The sequence below is a fragment of the Topomyia yanbarensis genome, chromosome 2, assembly GCF_030247195.1.
Source record: "Topomyia yanbarensis strain Yona2022 chromosome 2, ASM3024719v1, whole genome shotgun sequence".
Lineage (NCBI taxonomy): Eukaryota > Metazoa > Arthropoda > Insecta > Diptera > Culicidae > Topomyia > Topomyia yanbarensis.
In genome coordinates, this window is record NC_080671.1 from 419069610 (window position 1) to 419096704 (window position 27095).

Sequence of the window (27095 nt, forward strand, 5' to 3'; positions counted from 1 at the left end):
AGGAAATAACTTTTTGGTGGTGACAGCGCAAATGTTTGAAATTTTTGGATTTACTCTGGAAGCTGATAAAACTCGATCAACAGTTTATTCTATTGTATATACCTCAAGAAATCTTTACTCAAATAAAAGATGCAGAACGAATGAACATAGAATGAACGAATGAACAAATTGAACATCTCTAAAATAGGCTTAATACTCTTGTTCAAAATCAGTCTATTTTGTATTAAGGTATGAATAAAGCACATCAACCCCCTACATGCCGATGTTGTTTGTAATCAACAACGTTTTAAAACTGCCAAAACTTTTGATTTAGGCAGAATTAACTCACAAAAACAAGGAAGACCAGTAACTGAGACTATTAGAACTTAGAACTGAAGTTATTGCTATTAGTCTGATATAACTCTGCTGGAGCAGTACCACCAGAGATATTGACATTTTGCGTTGATAAACGAAATTATGATATATCTTCTTTATTTTCCATTATTATTGAAAACTGCTAAAGCGTATCTTGGACTTTCTCTTCCTAGCATTTAGAATATTGAAAATTTTCCAGGAAAATTTTATTGAGCACCGGAAGGTAAATATTGAGCAGCTTCCAGCACTGCGAAAGAAGCATCGTTCAAAGCGAGTTTTTCGTGTTTCTTGAACCCTATGAACGCTAGAAAAAAGTTGGGCATGTAAAAATTAACTTTTTTTTATTTTTTATTCATTTCGTTTATTTGATAGGCACAAATGCGTTAGCTTGGCGGTGCCAAATGCTTATGTTTTTACATTTTGGATATCTTAAAACTAGGAGATTACAATGTTGAAATATTTTTTTTACAAAGGAAAAAAAAAGTTTACAGCTATCTTAAGACTAGAAATAAGATTCAATATACAAGAGAGGGCCAAAAGATTTTTTTATGAAAAAATTTAAAACAAGGGATTCACTTTGATATACAAGAGGGGGAGTAATAGTATTTTACGAAATATTTTACGGTTATTTTAAAACTAACAATATGGTTTAGTACACAAAAGGGGGAACAAATATTTATGAGAAACTTCACAGAAATCTTAAAACTAGGGATTCAATTCTATTTACAAAATGGAGGACAAGAGTTTCAATAAAGAGTAAAAATTATAGCTATCTTAAAACTAGGAATACAGAATACTAATTTGAATTTTTTAACTAAAACTTATGCTTGGTCAAGATATTCAGAGGGTGGCTTATTTCCGCATCAGTGTAGCAGCAGTTGTATCAAGGACAGGGGAGAGACAGGGAAAGAAGAGCAAAACTTGCAACTTTCGCTCGAACGGGGGGGGGGGGGGGGGGGAGGGAGGGGGATCAGCGAAACAAATTTGCGCCTCAGTCTAGTAAGTCGTCGAGTACCGGATTGGCGGATGGTATTCTTCGGACCCGCGGGGAATCCTTCAAAAGTCATCGGACCTCGAGTCGCTCTCGCTTCAGTTTCCTTCTATGCAGGCGTAGTGGTAAGGGCGACGGCGGTTACATAGTGGCACTCTGGAGCTGATCGGTTCCACAAGGCAGGAGGAAACTCTAAAAACGAGAAATAAAAGAGAGGGGCTAAATTGGGATATTTATCGTTTTTATGAAGGTATAAATAAGGGACATATAGGGGAAATCACGAGTTGCCAGCATATCTCGGACTGGTGCATTGGGTGGTCTACCTCGGGCCCGAAGGGATTCCTTTAACTGAGACCTGGCGTCACAATACCCGGCGCATACCCAGACAACGTGTTCGATGTCGTGATAGCCCTCGTCACAAGCGCACAGACTACTCTCCGCAAGCCCAATACGCCGCAAATGCGCATCCATGGTGTAGGGATTGGACATAAGTCGGGACATTACGCGAATAAAATCCCGACCCACATCCATCCCCCCGAACCAAGGCTTCGTTGATACCTTTGGGATAATCGAATGTAGCCATCGTCCAAGTTCCCCATTGCTCCACGAGGTTTGCCAACTGTTGAGTGTCCTCTGACGACAAATACTAAAAAAATCGTTGAAGCAGATTGGTCTTTCGTATATGTCACCATTTAATGCGCCCACTTTTGCTAATGAGTCGGCCTTTTCATTGCCCGGGATAGAACAATGAGAGGGGACCCAAACAAAGGTAATCTGATAAGATTTTTCAGATAACGTACACAAGGACTCCTGTATCATCCCCAGAAAATACGGGAGTTGCTTTTTTGGCTTCACCGCACGAAGAGCCTCGATAGAGCTGAGGCTGTCCGAAACGATGAAGTAGTGATCTGTGGGCAGAGTGTCGATGATCCCAAGGGTGTACTGAATTGCAGCTAACTCTACGACATAAACTGAAGCGGGATCATTGAGCTTGAATGAAGCGGTGATAGTATTGTTGAAGATACCGAAGCCAGTGGACCCATCGAGATTTGATCCGTCAGTGTAAAACATTTTGTCGCAGTCGACTTCTCGGAATTTATTATAAAATATATTGGGGATCACCTGCGGGCGTATATGGTCCGGGATTCCACGAATCTCTTCCTTCATGGATGTGTCGAAGAATACAGTAGAATCAGAAGTATCTAGGAAACGGACACGGTTGGGATTGTACGAAGAAGGATTGATGCTCTGTGCCATGTAGTCGAAGTACAAGGACATAAAACGGGTTTGAGAATTAAGCTCGACGAGCCTCTCGAAATTTTGAATTACCAACGGGTTCAGAATGTCGCATCGGATGAGCAATCGATATGAGAGTTCCCAAAATCGATTTTTTAGCGGAAGAACGCCCGCCAGCACTTCGAGACTCATCGTATGGGTCGAGTGCATGCAACCCAAGGCAATGCGCAAGCAACGATACTGGATTCTCTCCAGTTTGATGAAGTGTATGTTCGCAGCGGAGCGGAAACAGAAACACCCGTACTCCATCACCGACAATATCGTTGTTTGGTACAACCTGATCAGGTCTCCTGGGTGAGCACCCCACCATGTTCCAGTTATTGTTCGGAGAAAATTGATCCTTTGTTGGCATTTCTGTTTCAGATACCTAATGTGACATCCCCAGGTACCTTTAGAGTCGAACCAAACCCTGAGATATTTAAATGTGAAAACCTGGTTGATCGTTGCACCCATTAATAAAAGCTAGAGTTGCGCCGGCTCACGCTTCCTAGAAAAAACAACCAACTCAGTTTTCTCCGTGGAGAACTCAATACCCAGCTGAAGAGCCCAAGCAGACAAATTGTCCAAGATATTTTGTAATGGTCCTTGCAAGTCGGCAGCTTTGGGCCCTGTAACAGAGACCACCCCGTCGTCTGCAAGTTGCCTTAGCGTGCATGAATTGGCAAGACAATCGTCAATGTCATTCACGTAAAAATTGTAGAGCTGGGGACTTAGACATGAGCCCTGGGGAAGACCCATGTAGCTAAATCGCGATGTTGTTAAATCGCCATGCGAAAAGTGCATGTGATTTTCAGACAACAGGTTTAGCAAAAAGTTATTTAAAATTGGCGAAAGACCATGCTGATGCAGCTTCTCTGACAGAATGTTGATAGAAACTGAGTCAAAAGCCCCCTTAATATCCAAGAAGACTGATGCCATCTGCTCTTTGTTAGCATAGGCCATTTGGATTTCTGTAGAAAGCAACGCAAGGCAATCGTTCGTCCCTTTGCCTTTGCGGAAGCCAAATTGTGTATCTGACAGTAAGCCATTTGCTTCAACCCAATTGTCGAGGCGAAACAAGATCATTTTCTCGAACAACTTCCGAATACAGGACAGCATTGCAATCGGCCGATACGAGTTGTGGTCGGAGGCTGGTTTTCCTGGTTTTTGGATGGCGATGACCTTCACTTGCCTCCATTCATAAGGGACAATGTTACCCTCAAGAAACTTGTTAAATAAATTCAACAGGCGCCTTTTTGCAGTGTCAGGCAGATTCTTCAGCAAGTTGAATTTGATTCTGTCTAACCCTGGGGCGTTATTGTTGCACGATAAGAGGGCAAGTGAGAACTCCACCATCGAAAATGGTGTTTCGTTCGCGGTATCGTGAGGAGACGCGGCGCGGCACGTTTTCTGTATCGGGACAGAGTCCGGACAGATCTTCTTGGCGAAAGCGAATATCCAACGGTTTGAATATTCCACGTTCTCGTTGGTACTATTACGGTTACGCATACGTCGAGCCGTACCCCAAAGAGTGCTCATCGCTGTTTCTCTCGTTAACCCGTCGACGAACCGGCGCCAATAACTGCGCTTTTTGGCTTTCATTAGACTCTTCATTCGCCTTTCTAACGACGCGTACTGTTGATAGCTAGCGGGTAACCCGTCTTCCCGGAAGGCCTTATATGCAGTGGACTTTTCCGCGTACAGCTCTGAGCACTCTTTATCCCACCACAGGGTGGGAGACCGTCCATGGGTATTTGCGCTGGGTACTGGTTTAGTCTGAGCTTGATTCGCACTGTCGAGAATCAAGCCAGCCAAAAACCTGTACTCTTCCTCCGGAGGAAGTTCTTGAGTGGATTCGATTTTAACGGATATCGCGGTCGCGTAACTCTTCCAATCAATGTTCCGTGTGAGGTCATACGAGACATTGATTGTTTCCGATGCTCTTGAACCGTTAGCAATTGAAATTACGATAGGCAAATGAACGCTACCGTGGGGATCAGGGATCACCTTCCACCTGCAATCTAACTGTAGCGATGTCGAGCATAGCGATAAATCCAACGCGCTCGCGCGTGCTGGTTGTGTAGGAATCCGCGTCGTTTCTCCCGCGTTTAAGATGGTCATGTTGAAATTGTCGCAAAGATCTTGGATTAATGTTGACCTATTATCATCGTGAAGACAACTTCATACCGTACCGTGCGAGTTAAAGTCTCCTAGAACTAGCCGCGGTGCCTGTAAGGATTCCGTGATATTACAAAGCGTTCGGTACCCTACCGAGGCTCTAGGAGGAATGTAGATGGAAGCAATGCAAAGGTCTTTACCTTTGATTAAAACTTGACAAGCGACAATTTCAATGCCTGGTGTCGAAGGGAGGTTAATTCGGTTGAAAGAATAGCACTTTTTGATCCCCAAAAGTACTCCTCCATAGGGGTTTTCTCGATCCAGACGAATTATATTAAAGTCGTGGAAGTTGAGATTTATATCAGAAGTTAACCAAGTTTCACATAATGCGAAAGCATCACATTTTAAACTATTTAGTAAAAATTTAAAGGAATCGATTTTCGGGAGGATACTTCTGCTCTTCCACTGTAGAACAGTGATCGAATCGGTGACCTCGTTCGATGACTTAGCCATCGAAGGATACGATCGCTGCAAGGAGGGGCCATTTAGTAGTCAACTGCTTCAAAAATGTTTGCACTATAGGGAGAAAACGTATCAGAAGGCTTTTAAGAGGATCAGTAACATTGAAAGCTGTGAAAATTAAGTCCACTATGTCAGAAAATTTCATTAGTCCGCTACTGGACTGAGTATCTGTTTGAAAAAAGGGGACACTTGGGGTTTTGGATGTCCCTGGAAGTGGTGGGTACTCCTTGTTAGAATTAATATTTCCAAGTCCTGGAGCAAATTGCTTCGGCTTTTGTGCATCACTTCCGTTGGATTTATTGGTTGTAGATGGCGCACTCTGAGTGGACGACACCTTGGCACCCTTACGAGGCAATGTAGGGGAGGCTGGATTTCTCCTCTTCCTGGATTCCCCTGGGTTAACCAAAGATGTTCCCTCTCGTGGGTCGTCAGATTCTTGCTCAACGTTAGCCAAACCAGCATAGGGATTTTCGGACAGGACAGATGGCGAAGCATTCTTTAGCATTTCTGCATAAGAACGCCTTGAGCGTTCCTTAAGGGAGCGCTTAATTTTATCCCCGCGCTGCTTGTACGCAGGACATGATTTAAGAGCATGTGAAGGGCCCCCGCAGCAAATACACTTTTCAGTTTCTTTGTCGCAAGAGTCATCCTCATGCTCTCCTTCGCATTTGCCGCATCGTTTCTTATTTCCACAATATGTGGCTGTGTGGCCCAACTGCTTGCAATTGCTGCAGTTCATGACCCGCGGTACGGTACGAGCAGGCGAACTCGTAGGCGAACCTTGTCAAGGAGGATGTAGTTGGGAAGAGAGGACCCGGCGAATGTCACCCGAATCGAGCTTGATAGAGAGTAGGTAGTCTTACCTCCCTCGGTGTTTGCGGTATACAATTGTTTGCATTCCAAGATCTTAATCTGTTCAAGAGAGGGGTCCTTAAAGCAGCCAACCCCGTGCTCCAACAGTTCTTCGCATTTCAGGCCCGGTTCGGACACTACCCCATCGATTTCACAGGCCACACAAGACACGTACGCTTTAAATTCCCGCGTAAAGCGCTCACAGCAAGCAATCGCGTTTGCCTGGCCGAGATCATTCACTAGAACACGTATCTTGTTTGCCCGAACACGTGTTATCTGAGTTACGGCCGGGTAATTAGCAGTCAGATCTCGAGAAAGTTTTAATATATTAACCGGTTTCTCTCCGGTCCGAAAATATACCACCCATGGCCCAGAGGAACCTTCTGGGTACTGCTTTATACGGGGAGCAATGCGAGTATTAGGGGGATCAGGGACTTCCATGATTACATCAGATGGTATTTCGCCCTCGGCCATTTAAGCACGAGGGCAGAGCGTTATATAAACGGGAATGTGTCTTATTATTTGATTACAAGGTAGAGTAAAAGTAGGGGAAAGGAAAGAAAGCAAACGAGGAAAAAAAAGCAAAACTTATCTGCAAACAACGTCAATTGTTCCGCACCAGCGAAAACAATGTACTGGATTTACTGCCGGCACCAGCAGAATGGCAGCTAACGAACGAACAAAGGATGACCTTCAATCACTGAAATTTACACACCGAACACCACTGTGAAATATAACGATCCGTTCCGTTCAAAGGTTGGGAGACGTATATGCAAAAATTAACTTAGATTAGTTCTTCATGCATGCAAGGTGTAATTGTTCAAGAAGAATATATAACAGCTCATGAAAGAAAGAATGATGCATTTTATTATTCTGTGACTGTATTCTCGAGACCATCACAAATAGAACTACGGAAACTCTTTGATGTGAGAGAGAGTTTATTCCTGTACTGTGATGAGCTACCGAAACGAAAAAGGTATCGTCACAAACGTAAAATCCGTAGCCTAATGTAGGATCCTGCACCTAACACTGCCAGTTCACCCTTTGTCTACTACCGCAGGAGTCAGGATCTTTTGGCATTTGAAATGCGAATCACCTGAGTCTGCGGCATGTCCGGACGAGCGTAAAGTAACTTTGTATTTCATGCTGTCGGAACCGATCTTCAACTCCTTGCTCTCCCTTGAGTACTATGGCTCTTAATATTGAAAAATATACTTCACCTTCCAGTCCCTTGCTAATTAAAGGCCGTTACAACAGTCTCCTCATTATTTTGTTTGTTTTTTTTTTTAATATTTGAATTGGCAATAAATCTAAAAGGCTAAAAATTTACTTGTATCAAAACTACAGAAAAATAGAAAAAAGTTTTACACTTATAGGGGTTAAATATCTCGCATGGTTTTTGCCTTTCTCAATAGAAAGGTATTGCAATTGCTCTGAAAACCGACTTTTTAACGGAGGCCCGGAGGGCCGAGTGACATATACCATTCGATTCAGTTCGTCGAGTTCGGCAAATGTCTGTGTGTGTGTATGTATGTGTGTATGTATGTATGTGTGTGTGTATGTGTGTGTGTATGTGACCAAAAATGTCACTCATTTTTCTCAGAGATGGCTGAACCGATTTTGACAAACTTAGTCTCAAATGAAAGGTGCAACGTTCCCATAGGCTGCTATTGAATTTCTAATGGATCCGACTTCCGGTTCCGGAATTACAGGGTGATAAGTACGAACACGCAGAAAATGTCGATTTTAATAAATTCTGCAATGAATGTATAAAGGTGAAAAATTTTCCAAAATATGACCACAACTGCTTCGATTTGTAGTATTAGGTCACTAACATCCATTCAAAGTCTATTTGGCCACATTGGCCACCATCCTCGGTTCCGGAAGCCCCGGCGGAAGTATCTACATTCAGAATAACAGTCACATCGTTTTCTCGGAGATGGCTAGACCGATTCGACTAAACTTGGCCTCAAATGAAAGGTATTGCGTCCCCGTAAATGGCTATTTAATTTCATCCCGATCCGACTTCCGGTTCCGGAGTTACAGGTTGTGGCGTGCGATCACATAGCAAATTGTGATTCAAACCGATACTCCGATGAAAGCAAAAAAGGTAAAAATTTCGCTAAAATGTCTCTCAAACAACTTAAATTTGCTATTCTAGGTCACCGACGGCCAACCAAACTTTCGTTGACTACATTGACCACCATAGACGGTTCCGGAAGTGCCCGGGAAAAGCGGCCATCTTTCAAAATTTACGAACTCACATCAGTTTCCCTGAAATGGTTGGGCCGATTTTCACAAACTTAGTTCCAAATGATAGCTATAATATCCCCACAGATGTCTATAAAATTTCGTACGGATCGCTTATATGGGTCCGGAAATATAGACTAAATCGTCCGGTCACATATGAAATTCCCATATAAGCCAGAACTCAAATTTTTTTTTCAAAGGGGGGACCCCATGAAATTTCAGAAATCGAATTCGTATTTTTGATGCCAAACATCTTTAAAATGCATGAAACGTCGAGATTTTATGTTATCTCGAAAAAAAATTTTTTTTTGTAAAAACCGACTTTTTGGGACTTTGCCGATTTCGCACCTTTTTACATTTCTTACAAAAGAAATGTATAGGATTCGCTCAAACTTTGAAAACTTTTTCCGAGGCCCGGAGGGCCGAGTCTCATATACCAATCGACTCAGCTCGATAAATTGAGACAATGTCTGTATGTGTGTGTGTATGTGTGTATATATGTATGTACAAAATGTCATGTAATTATCTCAGCAATGGCTGAACCGATCTTAATGAAATTAGTTTCAAATAAAAGGCCTAACGTTGCCATTTGACACTATTATTTTTGATTTTCGATATGTTGTTTACTTTCTGAGATATGGGCAATTTTGTCAAAACACGGTAGGTTTTTTGCAAATAACTTTCTCACAATACAATATTGTCCCACAAACTGCACATAATTAGAAAGCTTGTAAAAATACCTTTCTAACAAGCTATAGATTGTCTAAATCCGTGCACGAGCGGCGGAGATATTAGACATTTTGTCTTTTTAGTCCTCGCTTACCAATTTCCACTAATTAAAAATGAGATTGTTTCATACAGAGTATTGCTTTACTGGTATTTTAGGGGCAAAACTAAACCGATTTTGAATATCGGGGTATGGAAACACATCTACGTGATTCAAGGAATTCGATGTTGAGAACATTTTGTGAATTACCTTTATAATAAATGAACTATTTCTCAAAAATCAATATATAAGTTCACTTCAAAGACAAAATAATGTGTTGATAAAGAAACAGTGAGTTCTAGTATTTATTGCTTGGATTAGGCATTGCGTTCAATCATGAGGTAAATGTTGGATGGTATATCAATACACAGATCAACAAGTAATTCACCTAGTAGTGAGATAAAAGATTTCTAATTTAATTATACTTGTGGCGTCACCGAAAGCAACTGTATGTTTGAAGCCCAAAAATCTAGCCAAAATTTAGCTCTTTTGCAAGATTTAGGTTATACTGGTTATGGCACAAAAATTACTACTTACATTATTTATGATAAGAATGTAAGAATCAATATATCATAATAATATACCTATAAAAATAATGTCACTGCATTAACCATCATTTGCCATTCCTCACACGCCCCCCCCCATCTCTCTCTCTCTCTCTCTCTCTCTCTCTCTCTCTCTCTTTCTCTCTTTGTTTCTCTTCTATCGCATCTATCTAGCTATTTCTGTATGCATTTCTAAGTTGTGTGATAAGATCTTCTGCCAATCTGAAATATTTATTAATTGTAATTGCGAAGGTTTGAGAAAACAAAACTATTTTTTGACTGCTGCTACATCAACTCAACTTTAATTCAATTGTATTCAAAGCCTGTATCTACACTATAATTAAGGAAATTCATGGCTATATCAGAAAAATATTTGGCTTAACTGGGTAATATGAAAGTTTGACGATAGATACTTTCAAAAGAGACATTCCACGTGCGATATTTAAACTATTCGTATCTATATTGAATTTTGAATAAAATATATGCTCAAAGACTGAAAGCTGAAGCCAGCAGGATTGGAATTGCCATCAACGTTTCGAAGACAAAATACATGAGAGGAAGAGGTTCTAGAGACGACAATGTGAATCTCCCACCCGAGTTCGGATTGACGGTGACGAAATCGAGATGGTCGACGAATTCATGTATTTGGGTTCACTGGCAACCGACGACAATGATAACAGCAGAGAAATTCAGAGACGGATCTTAGTGGGAAATCGTGCCTACTTTGGACTCTAGAGGACACTCCGGTCGAACAAAATTCGCCGCCGCACGAAGTTGATTATCTCCAAGACGGTGGTCCTCTACGGTCACGAGACCTGGACTATGCTCGTGGAGGACCAACGCGCCCTTGGAGTTTTCGAACGAAAGGTGTTGCGTACCATCTATGGTGGCGTGCAGATGGAAGACGGAACGTTGCGCAGGCGAATGAACCATGAGTTGTATCAGCTGCACATTCGTTGTATTGGTACGAACTTTCAAGAAAAATAACGGATCAAAGACCAAAAATATCCACAAATTAGATCCAGGAAAAGAAGTCTCCCAAAGTACCCACTCTCGATGGGGGATGCAACTACAATGTTACAACTTATCGTCGTCCATATTTGGATATACTGAGTAGTTTGATTCATTAGATTCATTTGATTCATTTGATTCATTTGATTCATTTGATTCATTTGATTCATTTGATTCATTTGATTCATTTGATTCATTTGATTCATTTGATTCATTTGATTCATTTGATTCATTTGATTCATTTGATTCATTTGATTCATTTGATTCATTTGATTTATCTGATTCATTTTATTCCTATCTTTAATTTTATGCATTTCATGTTCAGTCATTCGTTTTATTTCATTCAATTTGTTAGTATGAGTCAATTTATTCTATTAATCTTATAACTATTTCTAAATATAATCTTAATTTTTATGTGCCTACTTCTCGTGAGTTCTGCAAACTAATCCAATAGTGAAATGTGTAAGAAATGTCTCATCTCACTGCTAGGTGGATTAAATCGGTTTTTCAGTTCAATATTACCGTGGCTGTTTTTTTTCAAAATTTTAGAACTCGAACTCTTTTAATGAATATAAACAACGCACACATTCTCGTGATTCATGATTGAGAAAGGCACAATTGCACCGCTAGGTGGATTAAAATAGGTTTTTCATTTTGGAGTCTCTCGCTAGAGTTATGCGAAGGTATGGTATAGCAAAGCGTCATTTTTTCGTAACCTGAAAAAAACAAGCGAAATCTCCAACGAAAGCCTTACGATTATTTTTATATTTTTGTGAATTATGCTTATCGTCCATTATGCCTAACGCACTTATGTCTAACGCACTTATGTCTAACGTATTTATGCCAAACGTCGCGCACCCGATATTGTATGATGGTAATGTGTTTATATACTCTAGTGAATGAGAGATTGCTGGGTTGGTGAATACCCTGCGGAAATGTTCTTCAGAAAGGTCTACGGACTCGTCTGCGGATTGCGCACTGGCACCTCCAAGATAAACATTTACGGGAATGCCACCAGCGCGTTTTCTGCTGTTCACAAACTTGCAGAACGTCGAGGGGTTGTTTCGAAGGTTGCTTTGGACGTGACTTATATACTCGCCGAATGCACTATTCAGGGCTGTTTCGTATTGAAGTTCGGTTCGGCGAAGAACAGTTTTGTTTTCGTCGGTCTTGTGACGGAACTATCGCTTGCGTTGTTTTCGGAGAATGTTGCGTAGACGACGAAGCTCGGAATTCCAACCACGGATACGTGTAGTTCGTCTTTCTGTTGACACGTTTCTTAGGAACTAAGCGGTGGAGTATCTCGTATACAGACCGTATAGAACACCGCGACAGCATGATTTAGATCGTTTCCACTTAACAGATCGAACCAGTCAACAGCATCGAAGGCAGAAGATACTTCATCAAAATTGCAGCGATTGAAGTCAAAATTGAGGCCGTCAACGGATTCGGCAAAAGCGTCTTCTCTTTCAACTTGCATATGAAACCTCAGAACGAAGGGTTTATGATGAGCGTCAACGAGTTCAAATATGTCCTAGGTCTCATGTGATTTTAAGCCCCTTACACAGAGAGCGTGTGAGAAATTGTAAATGATGATGAGTGCCGTGACACTTTTTGTATATATTATTACAAATAATGCAACTGGTAGTTTTCGCGTCATAACCAATGTAACCTAAATCTTGCAAAAGACGTTAAATTTTCACTAGAATTGTGGGATTTTTAGACAGTTCTCGAGTACTTTTTCAAATGGACGTAAGTAACATTGAGAGCCTCTCTTTGTTTACTTTCTCTTTCGTTTATTACGACGTCATTACAATACTTTGTACTAATTTTCCAGTACATATCGAAAGCCGACGGTTTTTACTACAATATTATGCAAAGAGTAGAGTAGTAAATGTTGAAATGGCCGAGTAATGAACAGAAGAGAAAGACCTCAAAGAGAATCTCTCATTGTTACTTACGTCCATTTGACAAAGTACTCGAGAGTTGCTCTCGGTGATGCCTCGAGTATAATATGAAAATGAATTATATGAGAAATCTTTTATCGCACTACTAGGTGGGTTAATTGGTGATCTGTGTATTAATATATCATCCAAAATCTATCTCACGGTTAAACGCAGCGCCTTATTCAAGGGGTTCATACATAAACTCTGGAAAAGAAATTCACTTTGAAGTAAATTTCCATATTAACTTTTGAAAAATTGTTTATTTATTTTTGAGTTAATTCACAAAATGTTTTTGGAATCGATAATTTCTTGTTTCACGTAGATATGTTTCATACCTCGACATTCAAAATCGGTTTAGTTTTGTGGTCTCACTTGTGGTTATTGAATATTACTAAGTGAGAAATAAAAATATAAAATGTTCCACCGTTCGATAACGGACAAGCTATTGCTTGTTAGAATTGTATATTTATATGCTTTCTAATTATACGCACATAGCGTGACTTAATTGCTTTGTTCGAAAGTTATTTACTTAATTTACTTGTTTTGATATAATCACTTTCATATCTCAAAAGGTAAACAACATATCCAAAAACAAAAATTATAGCGTCACGTTATGCCTTTCATTTGAGGTTAGTTTCGTTAAGATAGGTTCAGCCATTGCTGAGATAATTACATGACATTAGTGTACATACATACAGACAGACACACACATACAGACGCTGGCCCAATTTGTCGAGCTGAGTCGAATGGCATATGAGTAGCGTCCCTCCGAGCTTTGGAAGATTTTTTCAAAGTTGGAGCGAATCCAATACATTTTTTGTAATAAATGTAAAAACAGACAAACTTTCAGATGAAATTTTCGGGGATCGTCTTTCCGTGTTTATGTGTAATTCATGCGAGCATTTTTTTATAATATAATTTATTTATCTATCAGAACAAAACTACACTAACTTTGTACAACATTTATAACTTATCACTAGCCTGCTTTTTCATGAATATTTGACAGTTCGTTATCATATAATAATGACATATAGTTTCATTCATCGGTGAGATCAATAATGGATGAAGATGGACTCAATTGCCTTACTTTAGAACTGCTGCAACCCGCTTCGGCACTATCCCTTTCGCAATCCAAAAGTAGTGGATCAATTGGCTGACTCAACGCTGCAGACGCACGCTTCCGCTGCAGAGATCGTCGTATCGCTCCATACTTCAAAGATATGTTTCGGTGACTGTGGAACCAAAAAATACAATTCAAATTAACCTTCAAAATCACTTCGAAACTGACCATTTCTCACATACCTAGCCATGACGCCGTTGTACAGCGAACGCAGTTCCGTGATGTCATCTTCCGCCACCCGAGCTCTCAGCTCGTTCCTAGCCGTCAGCTCCGCGTGTAGAACCGACGCATCCCCGTGCAAATGAGGCTCACTGTTGCGAACGCAAATCGCTTCCATCACGACGGTTGCCCGTGCCCGGCAACCCATTTGATAGCACCGGTATGAAATGGAGGATTTATATTCCGTGTGCTTCTTGTAGAACTGCTTCTCGTCCGGTAGCCAGAGCAGCTTCGAAGTCGACCGTTTTCCGGCGATGTACTCGAAATCTACTCCGTCGATTGGTGTGTCCATAGTTTGAAAAACAAAAAAATCTACTCCGCGTCGGCTGTTTCTTCGCTGCAGACTGAGCGAAGAGTGTGCTGCTAGCGCGTCACAAAGCCCGGGACGTTATGACACACTTCGTGTGTGTGGTACGATTCTCTCTCGGTTGAGAAATAACACAGAACAGAAAATAACAGAATGTGCGTCATAAAACCCCAGACTATATGACTCATCATCAGAGTGTTCGGAGCGCGAGCACGATGCTCTTTCAGAAGGGAAAGAAACCCACCAACAAGAAAGGTGCGTCATAAAATCCCGGATTTTATGACGCACAAGCCTGCTGAATCATTAGCTCTCGGGGCGAGACTATTCGCAATAAAAGTTTGCTTCTTGAAACCTGTTTCGTAGGCTGGTGCGATGACGTAAAGTTAAAACGTTCGTCCAAGCTGTTATAATGTTGCCTAGGAAACTAATTATACTAAAATGTTTGTTCATTTTATTAGTGCTTCGAAAAGTATAGCATTTCCACGGAAAACCCGCGTCGTTTGGTACTCGAAACTCAACAATAGATGATTATAAGCGGCTCCAGCCGCCTGTCAGCGGGATATTTATGACGAAATAGAGTAATGTGCCCTATTTGGCACTTCTTGGTTCCGAACCAACAACCATGACACTGATATATACATTTATTTTAATTGGAGAATTAATTTATGCTTCACTATAACAGCACTCGTTAAAGGCTAAGGTTCCATCTCTCGCCATGTTTGCTTTAGAGATGGTCGGGTTTCAATTTTTTCGAACCCGAACCCGACCCGAACCCGAGAGCATGAAAATTTAGAAACCCGAACCCGACCCGAGCCCGAAATTATAAAATTTGAAAAACCCGAACCCGACCCGAGCCCGAACATTTTAAAACTTAAAAACCCGAACCCGACCCGTACCCGAGAATGAAAATTTCGTAAAACCCGAACCCGACCCGACCCGAGAATTTTAAAATTTGAAAACCCGAACCCGACCCGAACCCGAAAGTTTAAAATTTGAGAAGCCCGATCCGAATCCAACTTACTACGGAGAATCAACCCAAGATCTCAAAGATTTTTAATTCTAGGCACCCGATCTGGACCCTAGGCTCATCAAGTAGAATCACTCGAATCTGAAGTAGCAACATTCGCATTGAGTTATATCTGCATATGGCAAAACAAATCACTGCCGAGTAGAATCCGCATTTATATTTACTATTATTGAACGTCGAATTTGTAATGTTCTGAGAAACTTATAAATCGTCGATATCTTAGCCGGAAATTAAGTTAAATCGGCGGCTAACTCATGGGAAACCAAAAAGCTTGTTCACAGTTTCCAACAACCTTGTCCGTCGTCCTTAACCAAAATTTCTAATTTTTTATCAGAAACCATTCCTGCAAGGCAGTTTCGTATAATTTATTACATGTATTAAATTAAGCTATGGCAATTGGCAATTCGTATTCGACAGTTTACATGACGTCACCCACGTTACTGGTTGGTAGGGTCAAACCTGTATCGAAGGGTATCAATCAAGATTTTTTGACATGTACTTGATGTCCCATCATTAGCGTTAGGACGATCTATGATGGGGTATCTAAGTTTAAGATGCTTCAGATTATACGGTAAGCGCGCCAGTAGAGATGCTTCGACTTCTCCAATGGAGCTCTCGGAACGACTCCAAACTTTTAAAAATCCGTTAATTGCTTCAACAGGACACACAAAATTTCTGCGATCAATTCCTTAAGTTCGTGGAAATTCATGTATTTTCATGAAGGAATCCGGATCATGCAAACAGCTCAGCCCGGGAACAATCTGACAGAAAGTGCTTGTTTCATATATGTACCACTGATTTGATAGTGGTGCTATTAAACCATCACCATATGAGTGTCATGAACAACGGAACCTGGCGGAAGTGAAGCTAGGTTTAGGTCTGATGGAACAAAGACAGTCTCTAGAAAATAAATTTGTCCTAAATTATCCGCTTTTAAAAAAATAATGTGCCCTTTTTAAATTTGAGCCTCCATAATGACACCAAAGTACCACCAAATCCTTAATTTTCCGTTATAGTTTATTTAAATTGCAAGCAATCTTTATCATAAACCAATTTGATTATTAAACTTCCGTTAAAGCAGGTACAACCTATTTGTTTCATTTGACCAACTTAACAGTGCTCGCTTAAAGTTTGTTTGGGGTACAAATGTACCACCCAAACCCGTTTGCGTTAGTGTTTTGTCATGTGTACATAATTAAAAAAAAATTATTTTATCTTTTTTTCAAAGCAAAATATCGATACATAGAAAGGGAGAAACTTGTGTAAAATTGTATAAGTTCCAACTCTGCCGAATAATAGTATCTGTTATTTCAAATATAACTTATTTGATATAACAAAGCACTATACCAAAGTAACTAGAAAATGCGCTTGGATTGGTATCGTAATTTTTGCTTTTGCGGATTAAAGAGGCAAAACACATTCATGAATATGATTTGTATACAGTATGCAAAACGCATCATTCGATTTGTTATCTTCTGCAGCCCAGGCTCTGGAACATACTTACTTATATACACGTATAATGCACCGGCTCTACCTGTTCCTTCGACGCCTTCCTGTTTCATCTCCGTTACTGCATATTGGTGAATTTTTAACGTTTGTATTGGGGTTTGGTTTTCAAAAGAGCATCGGAATAAATACGCTTTTTGAGCGGTTTTTGAAAAAAAATGTTCAAAAGGAAATTTAAAAGTCTTTACAAGATCGTATAAACGGTCAAAATCGATTTGAAACTACCGGAGTTATAGCAATATGAAGAAAAAAGGGAATGTTGACGTATTTTAAAGTATTTTACTCTATACAAAATGAAATATTACATAATTAAATAGTCAAAACGCGAATATTTTTAAACAGGTTACTTTACGATTGATTTTAGTATAAGACTATCCAATTTAATTATAAATTTAATAAAAATTAGACATATTAGAGCGCTTTTAATTCTGGGGTACGAATGTACTCCACAAAACCGCTTACGTAGAGAAAAAGTCGCCGCGGCCTAAGTATCGGTTTTAAAGTACCTGTAGAAATTTATATTCCATTATAGAAAGATGAACAGATATTTTTCGATAAATTCCTGTTGACTTGGTTTATTACTAATTATCATGAAAAATAAATCGCAAGGAGATTTTAGATGCGAAACACGTATTGTTGAATGCTCTCTCATGAATGTTCGTTTAAAAAAATAAATAATTCAGGTAGTTTGCGAGTCTGAAGAGACGGAATTTTATGCAAGAATGAAAAATACAATATTTGAGCACCAGAAAATACGACGAATTCTAGCGATTCAGAGGTGCTAACATTTGGTACGGTTATACTGCCCATGATCGCATATCAGTCCCATAAAGATAGGAAATCCCATAGAAAACGGGACAACTATGCGATCATGGGTAGTATATGTGTCATCCATTCGTATTACGAAGTATAATTCATTACTACAAAAAAGACTGTCATGAAATGGTTGGGTTGTTTTGTTCAAAACCCGAACCCGACCCGACCCCGATAATCTGTAATTTGAAAAACCCGAACCCGACCCGAGCCCGAAAGTTCAAAATTTCAAAAACCCGGACCCGACCCGAACCCGAGAATTTCAAATTTGAACACCCGGAACCCGACCCGAACCCGAGAAGCTTTAATTTACAGAACCCGAACCCGACCCGAAACCCGTCGGGTTCGGGTCGGGTCCGGGTATCGAGTCCAAAAACCCGAACCCGACCATCTCTAGTTTGCTTAAGATACAATACCACAATCAAAACAGTCTTTCTGCATCCAGCACACAGGAAAGAATCAGCAGCGTGGCCAAAATCAAGCATTAACTTATACATATGTTGTAATACAATTTCAGGTAACAGTAATCAGTTATTTCAAGTTATTCAACTGATTGCTGATAACAGAGACTTTATTTTTATCTACACATAAAGTTCGGATTGTGATATTGAAATGTCTAGTCATTTCCATTTGTTGGCCTTCGCGTGATTTTTTCCTACGAGCGCAATTCTGCGAGCTCTTTTTCTAACAGATGATGAGGTTCTAGAAATCATGAGATCATGCGTCCATGATCTGAAGGTAGTTTTTTTTCGATGTTATGAATTTTGGCATGCACAAGGAAGCGATAATTGGATTGTCGCTGTGAGAATAGATGCACAAAATTGAACATTCAAAATTGAAACATTTTTGCTAAATATGCCCTAATTGAGAGGCTGAGAGCAAGAGTGGGTTAAAATTTTGTTCAGAGAAAAGGTGGGTTGAGTTATTCTGTTATATCAGAAATGGAATATTTATCACAACTTCACGCAAATGTCGGTCAAATATCTTTTAAGCGCAAAATGGTTGGACAAAATTTTCAGAGCAAGATAGGTGTAGAATATTAACTTGCACTAGGAAGAGAATATATAGGTTCATAACAGGTGTTATTTAATATTTCTTATTTCTTATTCTTATTCCAAGATGAGGACTTCCGCTTCTCACAAAATAGTGAAAGTCATCATCAATATGGGTGTCATTTTGAAGGAGATGGTCAATAGGCATCAGAAATCCATGATTAGTGTTAATTTGATATCGAATATGACGACTTTCGGATATGACAAAATTGGGAACCATCATCAACGTTGATATCATTTGAAAGGACATCCCTGTAAACGTTGGAAATTGATGATTAACGCCATTTTGAAATCCAAGATGGTGACTTCCCGTTCCCAGAAAATGGGGATGACCATAATCAATATGGATGTCATTTGAATAGGGGTGATCAGTAGACATTGAAAATTGATGGTGAGCGCCTTTTGAAATCCAAAATGGCGTCATCCAGTTACCAGAAAATAGAACCATTATTACCAGGTATATAAGCTTAAATTCGCTGTTTTTTGTAAAAAAAACACATTTTTTACATTTCTTATAAAAGAAATGTATAGAATTCGCTCAAACTTTCAAGATTTTTTCCGAGGCCCGGAGGGCCGAGTCTTATATACCAATCGACTCAGCTCGAGGATTTGGGACAATGTCTGTGTGTGTGTGTGTGTGTGTCTGTGTGTGTGTGTGTGTATGTAACGGACAAATTCTCATTCGTGTTTCTCAGCAATGGCTGAACCGATCTTATCCAAACCAATTTTAAATGAAAGAACCAAAAAAAAGTATGAACGCTATTAATTTGTTTTTGATTCTGATGTTTAGTTTTTAAGATATGAATGTTTGAATGCGTAAAAATGGCGTTTTTTGCAGTTTTTTTAAATTATCTGCCGGAATTGACAATATAAATTAACAATTTATATGTTTTTAGACAGCTTTAACGAATACCTTTCGAACAAGCTATAGATTATTGAAATCGGACTATTATCGAAAGAGATATTTAACAATAAATGCGGACGAAAGATTTTTATCATTTCCCATTGCCAGAAATATGACCAAAAACATGTAATCTATTATTAACGCCAAAACGGCTTATTTTAGGTCAATAGTATCTTCGGAGAATTTAATGGAGGTAATACGCTCTTTCTTTTGATATTGTGCTTTTGCTGATTAATCCCCCTATGAGTGAGATATTTTCACAAATTTTCTTGGAAGTGATTATAACGAAATGATGTCTTCAGCAAATTTGTAGCTCTTACTTTTGCGAATAACTTTACTGAAGACTTCAAATATCTATTTTGAATACTTTAAAAGTTATGGCTTGTTGTTTGTGGATTACTCTTCGTCGCCTATTTATTGTTCAATATAGTAATAATCCATTGAAATAAGCCAAACATTATTTCGATAAATCGAATTTTGAATTTCATTTTTCTATCTACAACCGCTAGAAATAATCACCGAACACTTCCAAGTTGTCTGGAAGGAACTTGATCACTTATCAGTGCAAAAATGTTCATTTGTGCGAACCTTCTGACTGCAATTTTTCTAACTTATAACCATCGGATCGATCTGAAATATATCGGAAAATGAAAAGCGAAATAAATAACTCCAAGCAACGGCGTAGCCAAGAGAAGGTTTTGGGGTTCAACACCATACAGCCCCCCCCCCCCCACCACACCAAAAAATAAATATTGGATTGGAGTTGAAAATTTATTGATGCAAACTGATTTAATTCAATATTACAATAACATTATCTGATCCGTAGATTGATAACCTGTTGTTGTAAACATCATGAGGACTTTTGATAAATTGTCGGAATGGGGTCCTGATATGTAACTGATCTATTGGTCTTGATTTTACAGTTGTCTAATAGCATCAATATCAAATTCCTGCCTGAAAACATTCCAATAGAAAATTCCAGAGTTCTGTAATCAATGATAATCCTCAGATTTATTTTCAAATTTTCAGCTTTTTTCCTACACAATATTACGAAAGCTTATTAAACAATTTTTCCTAATAAGTTTGTGAAAATTATAAACCATTTGAAATTTTTTAATAGTTTTATTTTTTATTTAACCGTGATTTTTTTAATAAATAGTGACCATCGCTTCACAACGTAGTCTATTTTTCATGGCTTGCGGTGAGCACGATCTCTCGAATTGCTGAACTGAAAATTATGGAATAGAAATTAATTTTTAGTATTTTTTACAGACCCGCTGGTGCCCTAAGACGATTTCGCTAGATTTTTAGAGCACTGTGCACTTAGACTGCCCAGAAAAATGATGAATTTTTGAAAACTCAATCGGCCCACCCCTGAGTCGATTCCTAGTCCCACCAGGAGTACTTGTACCAAATTTGAAGCAAATCGGACAAATCTAACTACCGGACCAACGTGCCTGAAGTTTATATTGGATTTTTCAACAATTTACATGGAGAAAACTCACTAGCTCGTATTTTCGCCGCTAGGTGGCACTGTATACATCATATTATCACTGTAAGTGAAAATAAGAAAGATATTTTAATTGTCTACAACTTTGTCGAAGACTGTTAGTAAATCCGGCTATGTTAAAAGAAGTTATTAAACTTTTAACGAAGTGATGTCTGAGTCAGTTTTGCATGGGGCCTAGAAGTGCATGGTTGTGTATCAGTACTCGAGTCCCGCGAACTATATATTTTTGTGAAATAATGGTTAGATTTAGCCGAATAGTATGTTTACAAGAATTATAGTAAATAATACGAGTTATGTTTTGGTTAGAAAATTTTAGTTCCACCTGTGACCGCATAGAGGGCGCCACTACTAACTTTTCATAGAAGAGAGATAGAGTATCAAGATGTTCAGAATAAATACTGAAAAATGCCTGTTCTATAACTTTGTAGAAGACACCAAATTTCTATCTCTCTCCGTTGAAAAGTTAGTGTTGGCGCCCTCTATGCGGTAACAGGTGGAACTAAAATTTTCTAATCAAAGCATGACTCGTATTATTTACTATAATTCTTCTGAACATATCATTGAGCTAAACCTAACGATTATTTCACAAAAATGTTTAGTTCGTGTGAATCGAGTACTGATACACAACCATGCACTGTTAGGCCCCATGCAAAACTGACTCAGACATCACTTCGTTAAAAGTTTAATAACTTCTTTTAACAAAGTCGGATTTACTTGCAGTCCTCGACTAAGTTGTAGACAATTCAATTATCCTTCTTATTTTCACTTACAGTGATAATACTATGCATACAGTGCCACCTAGCGGCGAAAATGCGTGCTGGTGGGTTTTCTCCATGCAAATTGTTGAAAATTCCCATACAAACTTCAGGCCCGTTGGTCCGGTAGTTAGACTTGTCCGATTTGCTTCAAATTTGGTGCAAGTACTCCTGGTGGGACTAGGAATCGACGCAGAGGTGGGCCGATAGGGGTCATTTTTTTTCCTGTCACCCTACTGTGCACCCAGTGCATTAACGCAAGTGACGGAAGGTTATCGAAAAGTTTCGTGAAAATGAAAATTCCAGTAATGATGATGATTTTCCCAAACGGTTCGTTTTCGTGAGGTTTTTATTTGTTCTTTGGCATTAGGATTAGCGATAATAATTCAAATCAAGGATACTACTGGGAAGTCACCTTTAGAAAAAGTCGATGTCGAAGTAAAATTTGAAACTACCCAACAAACAATGAAAGCTGAACAAGCTTTTGGTCCGCGAGAATAAGCTGAACAATAACTGTTCAAACCAATATCCAGCAAAATTGTTTGTTGGGTATGCACGCATGTACTTCAGAGATAGCGTGATATCAGGAGCTGCGATTTAATTTCAACGCTTTTTTGGGAAAAGGGCGATACTTACAAATGTAAACATAGGGCTTTTTCTTACATGCGAATGAGGGCTATGAAACGCAACAAATTAACCTAAAATTTTTGATTCTACGATATTGCTTTCTTAAACTACACCAAAAAATACAACGGGCGAAACTGTATTTTTCTTTGTTTATTTAAAGTTTCGCCCTCAACGCTCCATGCAAACAAACAGGGCGATATTTTTTTTTGCTAGCAGTTTAGAGGCCAAACTGTTATTTTCGTATTTTTTAGGATTATCAAACTGATACCAGCTGTAAATAGTAACAATGATCTCTATTGAAAAAACCCGGACGAAATCGGTGGTGTAAAACGGTAGTTATTGTAAAAAAACGCAAGGGCGATACTTCAATGCTGATGGGTGGGACCGAAAAAGTAAACAGTCGCCAAAGGGATGATACTATCATTTTGTCAATTTCAATAGCAAAAACAAATTTTAATTAATTAATTTCAAATACTTTATGAAGTTTTGGGTTTCGATCACTGAATCATGCAATCTAGGATGTAAAAAACACAATAGTTCTTAAATAGGAAATAAAACCAAGTCTGGAAATATTCACTGTTGATTTTCTTTGAATGGTATCACTGCTAGTATCGCACTTTTCAAGAAAAAGCGTTGATTTCTTAGTTCTCAGTCGCGTTGGAAATTTGAGTAAAGTATAAACTTCAAATCGATTAAAAAAAATTTCGTTTTTTTTGGCTCAGTACAATATAGGGTAAAGTGCCTATTTTCACCATACTAAGCAGGGTGCCTCACTAATTCATTAATTTCTCGGCCTACAGTCAATGGAATACGAAAAAATTGACATCAACAGCTTTGCTTCGTTGTTAGGAACCAATATAGTGACATAAATGCGCTGAAAACAATGAAATTATCGTGTTTGAGCGCAACGAAAACTCGAATCGAGTGCCCCTATTGTTGCGCTACCATTTGATTCAATGCGTTGAACAAAGATGGCAGACACTGCTCTAACCAACGGCTTCAAATGGGTAGGGTGATAATAGAAACATGGCGAAAATGGGCTCAACAACCTATAACCTTTTTAGGAAAATTCAGTTTTTCCACCACAATTTAGATATTTTATTAACAGAGCATTAACAATAATTCGATGGTATGTCTATTTTATGGGCCATTTTTTCGCTTTCCCATTGATTTGGTTTGAGATTTCTAGCACTGATGTTGTCCTATGCTGATTTGAGCAATTCTCTGAGTCCTGCCACTATCCCATGTAGTATGTGTTATCAAAAACATCGCGAAGCATCAAGTTCTAAATGCTCTCAAACGATATAATATCCGAAGAGTGATAAGAGTTATAAGAAATGTCTCATCACACTGTTAGGTGGATTAAACACGTTTTTCATATAGAAAGCAAAAAAATATTTTATTCAAAATATTTTTCTTCGCTAGCTGTACATTTTCCCATTTATAGCAAATCTATAATCATCAATGTTGATATCATTTAAATGGGGGTATCGTGAACGTCATATATTTTTTTTATATTTTAACAACATTCAATTAGCTAGCGACTACTGGGTAGGGAAAGTTGTGAAACTTTAGAGCCATAGTACTCAAGGGAGAGCAAGGATGTGAAGTATACAGATTGGAAAACTAGAAGTGGCAGGATCATTAGAACAGGCTTAATATTATCATTTCTAGTTTTCCGATCTGTATACTTCACATACTTGCTCTCCCTTGAGTACTATGGCTCTAAATTTTCACAACTTTCCTTGCCCAGTAATCTCTAGCTAATTGAATGTCGTTAAAATATAAAAAAGAAAATGTGACTACATAAGTCGAAATAAAAAAGTAAACGTCGTACATTGATAATTAATGCCTTTTTGATATTCAAGATGGAGACTTCCCGTTCCCAGAAATTAGTAAGTACCATTATCAATCGCTTGAAAGCGGGTGGTCAATAGACACCGAAAATTGATGATCAACGCCATTTTGAATTTCAAAATGGAGACTTCCGTTTCCCAGAAACTAGAGAGTACCATAATCAATACCGATGTCATCTGAATGTGGCTGGTCCGCAAACATCGGAAATTGATGATTTACACCATTTTCAAACCCAAGATGGCGAGTTCTGATTATCACAAAATAATGAAAACCATCATCATATTGGCTGTCATTTTAAAAAGGATGGTAAATAGACATCGGAAATTCACAATTGGGGTCATTATGATATCCCAGATGGCGGCTTCCAATTACGAGAAAATGAAGAGAACCATCACCAATATGGTTGTCATTTGAAAGGAGGTGGTCAGTACATTGGGAATTGAATATTAGTGCCATTTTGAAATCCAAAATAGCGAACTCCTGTTGCCACAAAATGCTGGATTGTTTAAAGTATATGTCATGCAGGTTCATACTGGTCTTCACCGAAATCCTAAATATTTTTGGAGCTTTGTTAACACGAGGCTAAAATGTTCTATTGCTCTGAACGTTCGTTTCGATCTGATTGAATCAACGTCTGCTCTGGATCAGAGATGATCAATTTCAGTTTTATTACGTCACAACAGGTGAAACTGACACTCGAAAAAACACCACCATCGGCCAGCTAAATGATATATCAATTTTATCCCAAAATGCTTATATTGAATGAGGGAGAGATGATATATCACATATCTGTCGATCACTTTTCTTGCTGTTTACATGACAGCGGCTATTCTTAATTCATAGTTTGGATCAATCATTGAAGATGGTGATCATATTGCAAGCACATCGCTAAGAGTCAGAGCATAACTAAGTTAATTCTGCTCTTTTCTAATATGCAAACAAAATTTTGTAAAAATGGAGATATTTTGCGAAAATAGCGAAATTTTATGGAAAATCGAAAAAAAAAATGGAATTTGGTAATACACAAGGCGATATACTATAAAAATTGCAAAGTTTTGTGAAATTGCAAAAATTTCTTAATCTTGCACAAAATGTGAAATTTTACAAACATCATGAAATTTTGTAAAAAATACGAAATTTTGTAAAAAATACGAAATTTTGTGAATATTACGTTTTACTATATAACGAAATTTTGCACAATTTACAAAATTTTTCCGAATAATACGAAATTTTGTAGTTAATTGCAAAATTTTGTAAAATACACGAAATTTGATAAAAATGAAGAAATTTTGTAAAAGTTTCAAAATTTTGTAGAAATTACTAGAGAATTATAACGATAACAAAATTTTGTAAAAATTGCCTAATTTTATAAAAATTTGAAAGTTTGAAAAATTTACGGAATTTTCTGAAAATTACGAAAAATTTTAGAAAATTACAAAATTTTGTAAAAATTGCTAAATTTCGCAAAAAAATCGAAATTTCGAAATTCTGTACAGAAAATTACAATATTATGTCAAAATTGCGGCATTTTGTCAAAATTACAATAGGGACATTTCGTAAAAATTGTGGAATTTTGTAAAAGAAAATGCAAAATTAGGTAAGAAATGAAAAAAATGGTAAAAAAATGCGAAATGTAAAAGTGCAAAAATCGCAAAACTTTGTAAAATACAAAAAAAATATTGTAAAAATTACGAATTTCAGTAAAAATTACACAATTTTGTAAGAACAACAAAATGTTGTAAAAGTTACGAATTTTTGTAAAAATAAGAACATTTCTAAAAACTACGAAATTTTGTAAAAAATCAGAAAATTTTGTAAAAATTGCAAAATTCTGTAAACATGGTATGCCTTGGCAAAATTTTGTACAAATAACGACAGTTCGTAAAAAGTACAAAATATTGTGAAAATAACGATTTTTTTTAAAGATTACAAATTTTTCTTTAATTACGTTAATTAAAAAAAAATCGTGAAGTTTTGAAGAATTGCAGAAAGTTTTAAATTTTTATTAAAATCCCTTTTTTTCTTTAAATTGCAGAATTTTGAAAACATTACAAAATTTGGTAAAAATTGCAAAATTTTGTAAAAGTTATGAAATTTTGCAAAAATTATGAGATTTTGAAGAATTCTATGAAATTTTTAAAAATGGCTAAATTTTGAGAAAAAAACTAGGAATTTTTGTAAAAATTACGAAATTGCAATTTTTAATATAACCTTCAAAATCTTGTGAAAATTATATTTTGAAAAAATTCGAAATTTTTGCAAAATAAAAATTACGGAATTTTGTAAAAATTAGGAAATTTTGTAAAAATCGCTATTTTGTAAAAATTTCTATTCTGTAAAAATTTCGAAATTTTGCGAAAATTATAAAATTTTGTAAAATTTTAAATCACAAAATCATAAAATTTTAAAATTTTTAAAAGAATTCGAAATTTGGTACAAATTACGTTTATTTTGCAATAATTACGGATTTTTGTAAAATTGCACAATTTTGTAATAATTGCAAAATTTTGAAAAAATTACGAAATTTTGTAAATTTTTGAAAGCATTGTTCTACTGAACACATTCGGGGAACATAGTAAGTTAATGAAAATTCGTTGAGAAAAGTTATTAACTAAAGCAGCAGCATGACTTCAAAACAAGTGGATTTTATTATTAATCATAGCAACCCTGTAATTTCCATCCGTGAGTGGTGGGTGGCAAGTCTAGTTTACACTTGTATAACGATGGAGCTATTCAAACAGGGTTGCTATGATCAATAATAAATTCCA

The 27095-nt window shown here is 37.8% G+C and overlaps 1 protein-coding gene across 1 annotated transcript; it reads right to left on the minus strand.

Annotated features, from left to right (window-relative positions):
- Positions 1 to 13565: 13565 nt before the first annotated feature.
- On the minus strand, positions 13566 to 14307 carry LOC131681891 (uncharacterized). The gene is made up of 2 exons (XM_058962986.1): positions 13933 to 14307; positions 13566 to 13862 (listed from the first exon to the last, which is right to left on the minus strand). Exons 1-2 carry the CDS (start codon positions 14259 to 14261, stop codon positions 13667 to 13669), a joined length of 525 nt encoding a protein of 174 aa, XP_058818969.1. The 5' UTR covers positions 14262 to 14307; the 3' UTR covers positions 13566 to 13666.
- Positions 14308 to 27095: the final 12788 nt, after the last annotated feature.